The sequence below is a fragment of the Aphanomyces invadans genome, assembly GCF_000520115.1.
Source record: "Aphanomyces invadans strain NJM9701 unplaced genomic scaffold supercont1.63, whole genome shotgun sequence".
Lineage (NCBI taxonomy): Eukaryota > Oomycota > Saprolegniomycetes > Saprolegniales > Verrucalvaceae > Aphanomyces > Aphanomyces invadans.
Window position 1 is genome coordinate 39,755 of NW_008580208.1, and position 12,182 is coordinate 51,936.

At 52.1% G+C, this 12,182-nt stretch overlaps 3 protein-coding genes and 1 non-coding gene across 5 annotated transcripts; 1 reads left to right on the plus strand and 3 right to left on the minus strand.

Annotated features, from left to right (window-relative positions):
- Positions 1-3,015: 3,015 nt before the first annotated feature.
- Positions 3,016-3,950, minus strand: H310_14206 (hypothetical protein). The gene has a single exon (XM_008882015.1). The coding sequence runs from the start codon at positions 3,923-3,925 to the stop codon at positions 3,425-3,427; it is 501 nt and encodes a 166-aa protein (XP_008880237.1). The 5' UTR covers positions 3,926-3,950; the 3' UTR covers positions 3,016-3,424.
- On the plus strand, positions 3,055-3,127 carry H310_14207. The gene has a single exon. It is a non-coding gene; the product is annotated as a tRNA-Val (tRNA).
- Positions 3,951-5,214: 1,264 nt separating the features above from the next.
- Positions 5,215-7,496, minus strand: H310_14208 (V-type ATPase, A subunit). Its single transcript, XM_008882016.1, has 5 exons — positions 7,405-7,496; positions 7,224-7,352; positions 6,320-7,150; positions 5,632-6,269; positions 5,215-5,473 (listed from the first exon to the last, which is right to left on the minus strand). The coding sequence occupies exons 1-5, from the start codon at positions 7,472-7,474 to the stop codon at positions 5,285-5,287; spliced, it is 1,857 nt and encodes a 618-aa protein (XP_008880238.1). The 5' UTR covers positions 7,475-7,496; the 3' UTR covers positions 5,215-5,284.
- Positions 7,497-7,605: 109 nt separating this feature from the next.
- H310_14209 lies at positions 7,606-11,243 on the minus strand. Of its 2 annotated transcripts, XM_008882017.1 has the most exons (6): positions 11,038-11,243; positions 10,412-10,979; positions 8,570-10,365; positions 8,326-8,499; positions 8,034-8,271; positions 7,606-7,986 (listed from the first exon to the last, which is right to left on the minus strand). In XM_008882017.1, exons 2-6 carry the CDS (start codon positions 10,602-10,604, stop codon positions 7,790-7,792), a joined length of 2,598 nt encoding a protein of 865 aa, XP_008880239.1. In that variant the 5' UTR covers positions 10,605-10,979; positions 11,038-11,243; the 3' UTR covers positions 7,606-7,789. The 2 variants fall into 2 exon arrangements, with proteins under 2 accessions (XP_008880239.1, XP_008880240.1); XM_008882018.1 differs by having other exon boundaries at positions 8,326-10,365.
- Between the last annotated feature and the right edge of the window lie 939 nt (positions 11,244-12,182).

Here is a 12,182-nt window from a genome sequence, read left to right on the forward strand (position 1 = left end):
TGGGCGGTGGTTGGGTCCATGCTTGTTTGTATCCCTTCAGTGACCAACGATTAGCGAATACTCACAATCCTTTCAATGCCATGACAGGAATATTCGTCGAAATCCAACTCCAACCTACGATAAATATCGTAGGGAAGTGCCTTCTCTCTGAAATTCCACACCCTCGGGAAGGCGTTCCACAGAGGGACGTTGCAATCGCCGCCCAACAATGTATAACCCTTGCGCTAACTCAAGTACTCGCGCTCCAATTTGCACCACGAATGTCCCGAAACAAGCACTTTATGATCTTGTGGTTCGTTTGGGACGACAAGGCATCACCCGTTGTGGTCCAACATTCGCTTTGATGGAGCAAGTTCGATCGTTTGAACCAAATCCCCAACGTACGAGTCTGCGTATTTCATCATTTCACCCACATGACCACCACGTCCAGCAGACAGTCGCTCTTTTCAACCGCCTGCAATATTCCACGTTGTTCACATGGTCCAGTCGGGACAGTTCTGCAGCGAAACGTGGTGGATCAATGTAAATCGTTTTGTACTAACGTTTCAAGGTTTGCGCCTTGGCACGCCGCAAAATGCACTGTTTCGTTGCGACAACCTCGACGTCATTAGTGTGGGGAACAAGTGGATCCGGTTTTACCCGAAACATATACCACAGAGGTTAGTTTCTTTGCGAAGACTCCTCCAAAGGCAGATGTCGTAGAACAATGAGTTACGATAGCAAGCTGCAGCTCGTCCTGACGGCAAGTCCGAGAAATGATTTCCTGAGTCGAGACTGCACGGGCTTCCTAAATGACAATATTCGAGCGCCGTGAAAGTAAGCTGACTAGCTCGTCGAAACCATGCAACACGTGGATATCACAAACCTCAACTCTTCCATCGCTGTGGCCATGAGATATTCGCGCTGGTGGAAGGCAATTGTTTTAACTGTTAGCTGCAGGTGCCTGTGCATGGTCGATTTCCACACGCAAAAGGTGGGCTCTCTCTAGATGTACGTCGCGAATGCGGATTACAATCCCGTCACCATTGCCGGCATGGCCTGGCGAAGAAATCGAATCACCTATCGGCAGTGCGACTGTTCTACCTCGCAGTGATCACAACGGATTCTTCGCCTTGAATTGTGTTCTCAATGAATAAGTGTGCGAGAGCCTTTTGGCGTCTTCGACATAGGATGCAATGCCAATATTACGATTGGTGCCGTTGACTTGCACACACGCTAGAAATAAAGTGGCGAAGCCTTTGTTGTGCACACCTTGACTACAACAAAAAATTCACAGAAAAAAAGTAGGACACTGACAGTAGTCGAACCAGCGACCGAGAGGACGAACACACCCATGTCATGACTTCCACGCCAATTTATGCGAAGAAAAAATTGATACGTGAGGGTTAAATAAGTAAAAATCGAAAATGCCTTGACATTTCGCCCGAAACGCAGTATGGACATTGCAGACCGCCTTGGTGAGGCGGAAGAAGTGGATGCTTCACACCACCGATTAATACACGGTTGAGTCATCACGTCAACACGTTACCTGACAACAAGGAGCACTCAACATGAGCCACAAACTCTAGTAATGACCAACATCATCCGGCTGGCATAGTGACTAAACTCCGCCATGACGAGCAGAGAGGTGTGAAAACATGGAGAGATCGACAGAGGGCCGTAGGATTCCTTTCACTTCACACAGCAGCGCGAACCCACAACGACAAAGGGCGAAATCAAAAGCCCCTGCATCATACTAGCTTCCAAGCCATCGCGGGAAGCAGAGTGCAGCTAGGGACAGTGCTAGAGGAAGTTCATGGGACTGCGAGCGGTGCTTGGAACTCGTTCGTCGAGTTCAAAGCTGACGGGTGCTGTAGTTGACATGCATGAGGGTCACGACATTTTCCCAATTCAATGTTGTTCGCCTTGGCCATCAGCATATACAAACAAGCACGACCGTTCGGTTGTTCAAACACGAGCCTTCTCAAAGTTCCTCGAGGTCTCGTACACCCTTCCTCTCTAGGTTTCCGTGGAACGATCTGTTACTCCGTAGGTAGGTCGGGCACGCGATATGGTGGTGGAAGAAACCAGGGGTGAAGGGTGCCAGGGTCAGGAAAAGGTCCACACAATCCATGCTTGAGTTCTTGCATCTCCAGTAAAGGACGTTGGCGATGACATACGCAAAGTACAGGAACGACAATTTTAAAAGATAATTGCACGTAGTGAAGCTATGCAGGCTGTATACGGAATTGACTTTTGGGGCGTCGTGGGCAAACGAGGAGGCAGACTTGCGCTTCAATTCCAGGTCCCCGCGGCCGAGGCCCAAGGCAGTCGAAACGCAAATCGACGAGTGCAAAACCAATGGACTGGAACGTTGGTTTCAAATGAAGATGACGCTGAATCGATCTTTATGGTGCCAGGGTGTGGTAGTGTTCACACTTTCGAGTGCCGCCGCCACTGTGTCTGAATGGACATTGGAATCGTGGCGCTGTTGCAACGTGTGACCCTCGAGCTTGTCGTTGAATCGAACGCGCCTGAAGTTCCCAGAGACCTAGATCACTTGGTCACCACGTATTGAGCAGGGCAGAGAGGATTGCGTGCAACACCTCGGCTCCAAGTTCCCATCATCCATTATCGTGTCCATCATGGCATTATTTGAGCATGGGCCAAACGGACTCAAATTATAGGATGAAGCGATGCTGCTCCTATTTCGGGAGAACCCTTCATGGAGCTAAGTGGATCGCCGGAGACAAAATACTGTCGTGCTGGTGAGCACGCAGGATTCTGCAAAACAGCCTTGGTTGGATACACCTTCGCAAGTGTCTGCTCGTTGTGCCAAACTCTGGCGAGTTTATCTCCAAGTGGATACAATAGGGGGATGCAGAACTGCTTTTGAAGTAGTCCAAGCTTCCACAAGAACACACATCAACCAGTTCATGCGCCACAATTTCCGTGAAGCGGACAGCATGACTAAGAAGCCGGGTCAATGGATCCATCAAACATCATAATGTGCGTTTTGACGTGCTCCTCCATCATGTAACATCTTATATTGTATAAAGGAAGTTTCGTCAGGATGTCGGTGTCGTCTAGTGGTTAGGACGCAAGCTTCACACGCTTGAGATCGGGGGTTCGATCCCCCCCATCGATACAATTTACTTTTAAAGTTCTCTTGACATCCATGGTGGTCTTTCGCCGTGGATGTTCGGCGCGACGGCTATACGCCGCTAACTTCACACATTTCCTACTCGAATGCATCTGGAGAGTGAGCTAGAGCAACGGAGTTGTTTCGATATCAAGTTGAAAAGATGTTGTCGACCACGACGCAGAATGCCCTTCCAATCCTTTCTTAGTAGAATTCAGTGCATGATCGGTGACTTGGGTGTGGATTTACTTGAGGAGGTTTGTTAAATATGATTTTACAGTCGATTGAGGCCTGCCGTGATCGTCAATGGCCCTTCCACGGATAATGGCATCGGGACGAGTCTCCGTGCCTTGTATCCACAAACGGTACGTCACTGTCCGCGAAAACAGTGTCTTCCGGAATCGAGTTCAGCGACAAGCCACGGGTCTTGTGAGGATAATGGCGAGAGTACTGGCGGTGGGATGGCAAGGACAGAGTCATAGCCGGCGGCATACCAACCACGTCGAGGACACATTGCGGCAACATCGAAGTCGTCCACGTCAAATACCATCGCATCCACGACTCGTCCGCACAGTGGGAATTGTCTGTTGCGACAATCGCTGCTTTGACTTCAGAATCAAACGGTGACGCGATGACTCGAATTACCCTCCAGCACAAGTACAAGATCATGAGAGCACCACAAAGACACAGCATAAAGTGCACACGGGGGTATTGGTTTGCTGTGGCGTACGCATGGACGGATTCGCGATCTCGCAGCGAGTACTTGCCGCGTGCGGCAGCGTCGTCTGTCATAAAGAGGTCCATCGCCTCTTAGGCCGTTGTGTGAATGAAGAAGGACTGCGTGTCCTCAATATTCTCATGGATCCGATTGGTCCAATCTCGTGCGAAGTGAACAATGCAATTCTATTTCGTCGACTGAATTTTATACGGTTGTCTTCACGCTTGTATGGAGGTTCAAAACATTTTCGTGGGCGGCATCCCCGCACGATATTTTAAACTGCGGCGTTGGCCGATTGGGTTCAGCACTATACAAATTCCAAGGTCCATACCGGCCTCGGGTGCACCCAAATGTTGGCCAATCCAAATCCAGATATCGGCAAGGTTGAACATGATTGGTCGATTTCCATGGCCGCCCCTGTCACATTCATGTCGACGCGCCCTGGCTACGAAAATGGAACTTGTCCATCCGACTTGTCCATCAGACTGCAGGACGGGCGATGCGCGAGACAAAGGACGGGAGGGGAAGTCACACGCCTCCGTCATCGGCTGACCTACGATCGAGGAGCACCCCGCAGGCGTATTCTGGATACTTCCATGCTGGGCCCTCACCTCGGTCGTATTCAGGTGAGATGTGCTGCTATCGTCGCCACGTGCAGGTTATATCCAATTCAACAGGTGATATTTTACGACCAGGCGACATCGAAGAAATGTCAATTTTTGAGCTAGATTGATACTAATGTTCACACGATTGAAGGACCAACGAAAATGATTTCGTGGACTTGTCCGTCGCATGAAACTTCAAGCACGCACACCAACAAGGCAATTATATACATTCAATGCCTTGAATGGATCGAAATATCCATGATCTGACACAATAAGTTTGTCGCTGGAGGTACCAATTGTGGTCTCTTTATATCGGTTCGGTTGGGCTTGAACAACGATGATGACGTGGTCTAGACACCGCCATTGCTTTGGTTGCAAGCAATACGACCTCTTTCGATGTCATTACAGCAAGCCCACGTTGGACGCTGTAGATATTCTGCCAAAGTGTCTGTGAGCTCTACATTGTCGAACTCAATCGTTGAGGGCATGAGTTTTTTTCATTCAATGGAACAGCAGACGCCAAAAAACAGTACAACTTGATTGCAAAGACTGAAATCTCATGATCAAACGAAGTACTTGTATTCAAGAAGTATACCATCGAATAGGATATTTAAGTTTGTTGAAGCCAAATATCGTCGCCACGTCTGAAAGGATATTTCCGTCAAGAACGATTTAAATATAGGACATGGTAGCGCATTAAAGCATAACGTTAGTTCGATGCTGCGTGCTGCAAAGATGTCGCGATGGGCGACACGTCGTGCTCAACGAAATGGATGCAATATCTGTATGCATTATGTTTGGTTGTAGTCGCACCACGGCCAAAAACCGTCCGCCTGCTACTTAATCCGACAACGACTGAAACGCAGCTTCGATTTCTTCGTCCAACCCGGCAAAAAACTTTCGCAACTGGTCTTCCGGCTGCTTGGGCAACTGAAACTTGGACTGGATGATCTTTTGGATCACCGGGTTCAGCGACACCTTGATTTGCGCCCACGTGACACGGGCATCGGGCGGCGAGTCGGCAATCACCTAAACAACGCAACCATTTATCAGTAGATGTTTCTTGCAACAAAAATATCCGCACAATTGGAGACGAAAGCACACAACAAAGTCGTCGACGAATGCGATAGCAGAAATGGAAACAACCGAAAGAAAAATCCAGTCGAATCCACGAATTTAGACTTCACCTTTTGAGACAGGTTGTGGAGCAAAATGATCGAGCGGAGCATGCCGACCGACTTGACCAAGGGGCACGTGAAATCGTAGTCCGAGAACGCGTTTTGCTGCAAAAAGTCTTCGCGTATGATCTTGGCAATTTCCATCACGACCTTTTGGTCTTCCGACAGCGACTCTTTCCCGACCAGTTGGACGATTTCTTGCAAGTTGTCTTCCTTTTGAAGGATTTCCTGGCACTTGGTACGCAAGTTGGAGTAGTCGGGGTCCAATTTGTTGAAAAACGGCTCCAACACACGCATGTACTTGGTGTACGAGATCAACCAATTGACACTGGGAAAGTGCTTGCGTTGCGCCAGTTTCTTGTCGAGGCCCCAAAATACTTGCACAATCGAGAGCGTCGCAGCCGTCACGGGGTCCGAAAAATCGCCACCGGGCGGCGACACAGCACCCACCACAGTCACACTTCCCTCGCGCTTGGGGCTACCCAAGCACGAAACGCGACCAGCACGTTCGTAAAAAGCCGCCAAACGCGCACCCAAGTAGGCGGGGTACCCACTGTCAGCAGGCATTTCACCCAAACGACCCGAGATTTCACGAAGAGCTTCGGCCCAGCGCGACGTCGAGTCGGCCATCATACTCACGTTCATGCCTACGACCGATTTGGTCAAATCCAACTAGACCATGCCAATTGTAGGGTACCTTGATCGCGGAAGTACTCGGCCAACGTGATACCGGTGTAGATACTGGCTTCACGGGCTGCCACGGGCATGTTACTCGTGTTCGCGACGAGCGTCGTGCGCTTCATGATGGGCACTTCCTGGCCGTTGATCGTCATCGTCAACTCGGGGAAGTCGCACAACACTTCAGCCATTTCGTTCCCGCGTTCGCCGCACCCGACGTACACGATCGCGTCGGAGTTGGAGTGCTTTGACAAAGCTTGGGAAATGACCGTCTTGCCGCATCCAAACGCCCCGGGCACAGCGCACGTCCCACCCAACACGGACGGGAAGAGCGCGTCAATGATACGTTGTCCAGTTTGCAACGCCACGTTGCCAGCCAACTTTTCCGCAACAGGACGAGGCTTGCGCACAGGCCAAAAGTGCGACAACCCGAGCTTGTGGGTCGTACCGGTCGTATCGTCGCGCACTTCGAGCACCGTGTCCTTGAGCGTAAAGCTTTCGTGGCCATCCGTGCCAGCACCGTACACTTTGACAACGGTACCAAACACGTTCGGGGGACACATGATCTTGTGAGAGTGCAAAATGTCATTTTCATGCACAGTCCCGAAGATATCACCGCCGGAAATGGGGTCACCTTCACGAAAGTTGATGGGAGTGAAGCGCCATTGCTTGGTGTGGTTCAACGACGGCACGTCCACGCCGCGAGGCACGTACACGTCGTTCGAGATCTTCGCAATCGATTCCAACGGGCGTTGGATACCATCAAAGATGTTGTCGACGATACCGGGACCAAGCTCGACGGACAAGGGCTGGCGACGACGTTCGACAGGATCACCCACAGTCAGACCAGCTACCAACACATAATGTCATCAGTCCACTGCCCCACGCGGTTTGCAGCAGGTGACGAGACGCCAAATACGTACAGGTGTCTTCGTACACTTGGATGGAGGCATTGGTGCCTTCAAGCTTGATGATTTCCCCGACCAACTTGTCGTGACCTACGCGCACCAATTCGTACATGGCAGCACCATGCATGTTCTCGGCAATGACCACTACGCAGAGGCATTATGAGTCACTCGCCGTGGAAGAGCCAAATCGACGTACGCGGCCCAGACACCTTGTAGACGTAGCCATAGTCGGATTCCTTCTCTGCATCTCCAAAGACGACCGACATGATGATGGAGTTCCCCTCAAATCGACTTTTGTGGGAACCCCACACGTCAATAATCCGGATAACTGCATACAAACGATTTTAGCTTCATTATCCGGATCTCACCGTTCTCACTTCAATTTAAGTCAGTAATACAGGTCTTTGATTGGTTAATATTTTTCAATAACGACGTTTCATTGGCTGAAAAGTCACAAAGATCGCAACTTCCCCCAGATACACATGGACATGAAGCAGCGTCGACGTGGGGGTGTCGCTGACGAGTCTGTCGCTTACCGTGATGGGCTGCAGCTCGTAGGAGGAAGTGTTGTCTACTACATATTAAGGCGTGGCGCCTCTATCTTTGTCTTCATTGCCACCATCTTCGTTGGCCTCGCTCGACTTGCCGTCTGCGGCTGCTGAGAGGAAAGTGCCACCACCGACCAAGCGACCTCCTTTGCTCAATCGGTCGCACATGATTGTTATGTGCTTCTTGAGCTTCTTTGTGTCTTCGGGCAGCACTAATTCCACTGGGACCCCTACGGAATCTCAGAGCTGACGTTCGTCCAACAACATTGAGACTCACCGACAGTAGCAGCAGCAGGTTCTTTCTTCATAGCGAGACTTGTCTTGAGCAAGTCAGTAATTGCTGCTTCCGTTGACTCCTCCCATGCATCCGCCACCCGAGGACTCAAGTGTGACTGGAGCACGGCAAAGTTGTCGTCGTCCAGGTCAAACTTATACCGCATGAGCATCAGGAGCAAATGCACACTGCATGCCAATCGATTTCCCGACACACTGAGCTTTCTTTGGACTTGGTCCACCTAGCAAGTAGCACCGCACGTGAACCTTCGACATGGTAAAAGCACCGACCGTACTTGTCTGGAGAGGTCTAGAATCTGGGAGTACGTTCCGTGGAGAAGCATATCGAGGCTGTTGAGCGGCGACGGGTTTCGGTCCTTGTACCGCACCAAGAGGCGCTTTTGGATCACGCGGAACTGGTGCGCGCGGTCATTCAGTTCGGCTTGCAACTCTTCCGATTCTTTCCGACACTACACGCCACGACCGACTGCATCAGGTCACCATGTCCAAGCAAGTGGTGGCTGGCTAGGTTCAACTCACGCCAAAATGCTCGTCAATAGCGGCAAAAAAGTCGGCGAGCGGCAGTGGTTCTTGGTATTGGATCTGTAGCGGCGGCGGGAGCGCGGACGGGTCGTCGTCGTCGGTTTGGGTTTGCTGCACGTTCAGGAGCTGCAGGCGGTCGACAAGCTCGTTCGACACGTTACCACCTTGGGAGTTGGCGGCATTGGTGGTACCGCCAAGAACCTTGATGGACACGATTGATTGCTTGCCCGTGCCGGCAGCAACTTCGATGTTGCCCACAGTGCCTGAAACCGAGTCGCCCGTGCTCAAACGAATGGATCCACTGGAGCCGTCTTGGGCATTTCCGGACGAAAACGTCAATGCACCAGATGCGGCCGAGTTGGCGGACCCAATCTTGATATCTCCACTGGCCGCAGTCCCAGATTTGCCGGTTTCCAGCACGATATTTCCCCCGGTCAAGGACGTGCTCGCGCCAGAATTGAGGGTGATGTCCGATGCAGCACCGCCTTGGCTCAACCCCGTTTGGATCTTCACAAATCCAGCTTTGCCTTGCAACGCATCGCCCGTGGTCAGTGTCACGTCGCCAGACTGGGAAAACGTAGAGGCACCGGAGCTAATGCTGACGACACCGCTGTCAGTTTGGGCGACCGCAGTATTGATGCGAACATCTCCACTGTTGCTGGCTTCAGATCGACCAGACGTGAACGCAATGCCCCCTCCGGCTCCAGCCAACGCACTACCGCCTTCAATACGCACATTGCCTCCCCGGCTGGTGGGCTCACATGTCTTGGAACTTCCCCCTCGAATGTCAACGACACCACCGCGGGAAGTAGTGTCGACAGATTCCGCCATGATGTCGCCGCCAGACAATTGGATTCCGCCGGCCGCGCCTCCTTTGGTCGGTCCACCCGTCGCAATCACCGATCCGCTTTGGAGCGCGCCGCTATCTTCACCAATGACAAGCACAATGTCGCCTGCCGCCTTCTTCGAATCGTCCGATGTGGCACCGGTGGCGACATACACGGACCCAGACACTCCCTTTGCAGCAGTGCCGGTACCCAACAATACATTTCCCGACTGAATCGGGGCACTCGACGAAAGCACCGAGATGTCTCCGCTCGTTGTACGAGCCGACTCACCAGAAGTCAACTTGATCGTACCCCCCGTCGCAGACGTCGACGACCCACCCGCTAGCGTAATCTTGGACCCGACAGAACCAATCGCCGACGATTCTCCGGGCTGCATCGCGATTGCGCCAGCAATGCTAGCGTCCCCCGTCGAAATGAAAACGGGACCACTGGAAGACGACGTGCCTGTCTTCAAAACGACAGGGCCACTGTGAAGGGGAGCGGGCCCGGTCGACATTGTTACAGGGCCACTGCTACCAGTCGACGATCCACCCGACGAAATCAAAATTGCCCCGCCGATTAAAGTCGACGAACCACCAATCAACTTGACGTTCCCGCCAGTTGCTTCCTTGGACTCGCCACCGCTAACAGTGACGTCCCCACCGACACCAGATCCACCTTGACGCTCGACGCCGTGTCCGACGCCGGCAGCAAGCAAGACAGACCCACCTCGTCCGCGGTTCAAGCTCGTACCACTGCCAGCTTCAATGTTCACAGAATGGCCGTACACGTTCATCGTCGTCGCATCGCCAGCCTTCAAGTCGATCGACCCGGCCGAGTCCACAGACACGCCAGTCGCATCTACCGACGTGCGGTAGGAATTCTTATCGAGGGGACGCGTGCCTTCCACTGAAAGACTGCCACCCCCAAACACCGGGTCTGCGACCACGGCCAAGTTGCCCACCACTAGAGCACCACACGTCAACTTTTGATCGAAACCGGATCAACATACCTTGGTTGTCGGCCACAAAAGTGGCCGGGCAAGGGGGGTCAAACACCGTTCCACGGCAAGCGGCTGTGTACGTATCCTCGACCGTGAGACACAAGGACTTGGACGCGCACCACGCACACGAGTCGGCAACGGCACAACTGGTGCAGTCCACCAGTAGGTCACAGTGTCGCATTCTGGGGGCATGTTGCCGCATCAGCAAATAGCCAATCCGGGCAAGGCACCGCCACAGAAGGACCCGCCGCCGTGCCTGGCAAACACTGCATCGTCGAGTGGCAGAAACCGCACCCAGACGTCGCCAAACAAGCTCCACACTTGTCGGCTTGGTCCCAGTACGACACCGCCGTGGCCGACGACGCAGGGTTAAACACCCCACACGACCCGAAATCAATCACCACTGCAGGAGCTGCAGCAGGTGCAGGATCAGCGTCGCTCGCGACGCCTACCACACACCACAACACCCCTACACCGACTGCCACCCACATGGTGACAGTCCAACGCAACACGTTGACAAGACCCTTCATCCTTGAAGCACTCGTCACCGAACCACTTGGTATCCGTCGCTTTTCCACTACAAGACGCACCATGTTCCAACATGGCCGAACACAATCGAGAGCTCGGGGACGCACCTGGAAACGCTAGTCACCGCTACCACTTCCTCACAGATATGCGCTGCTTTTTCCCACACGATTCGAGTTCCTCAGAGATGACGGGCACCGCTGAAGATCAATCGAGTCGGAAGAAGGTTGACGCACTCTTGAGGCTATCGGCAGGGAGACTGTCGTCCGTCACGCAAAAGCTCGAGATAGCACGGGCATGGAAGATCGCAACGGAGGAGCCACACAAAATATGGAACCGCTATTTTTCTCCAATCATTTCGTATTCTCGTGCATAAGCACATCGGATTGGTCGATTACCTCCTTATCCGGATCATGTAACGGTTCGGCGTTTCGAAATTTGGTGCTGAGTTGCCGACCACACAAATTCGAACCCGGGTTTGGGTGCACAGCGCACTCCAGGGGATTATTGCGTGTTGGCGGTGCCCACGGCGCTTGCTGTCTACAGACGACGCCTGAGCATACTTTCAATGATGCTTGACGTTCCTGTGTTATTGCTGGACGAATCGAGAACGCGCCAACTTGTCGAGACGAAACGGCAACCTCCAGCTATATCTATGCCCTTCGCTCTGGAACCGTCGCGAGAACAGTGTAGAAACGTCCATCGCAAAAGCGTGTTGTATTACCTTCACTCTCATGCTTCCCGAAAGATCGTGTGAAGCTTCCTCCCCCTTCATCCTCCTCACAATTCGCTTCTCGCACGATGCGCTTCAAAGGACCCGCAAGGAGGGTACACAACATTCTATTTTGTAACCGAGAAACCTCGGACACTGACTTGGCATTCACCACCAACCATGTTGGGTTGAAGGTGTGGCTACCCTTTCAATATTTCACTGTCAGTTCCGAAAAGGAATCACACGATGAAAAAAGGTGTGATGGGGAAGGATGGAGCCACTGACCTCTTGCACAAAAAATAAGAGAGAAGACCACTGCACACGACAGTTTGCGATCTATCTAATTCGATTTTTGAATTAAAGAGGGATACTAACAGTAAATGGACAATTCCTTGTTGTCATGGATGAGAAACTGTATTCGTGGACTGCCACGTCATGGAATCCTCGTAAGGACCGCAGGCAACATGTTGTGTCGTCTTACGAGCATTGAATTACTTGCATGAGGTGGTTTTATATGTACAGTGAATAGAGGTTTCCATGAGC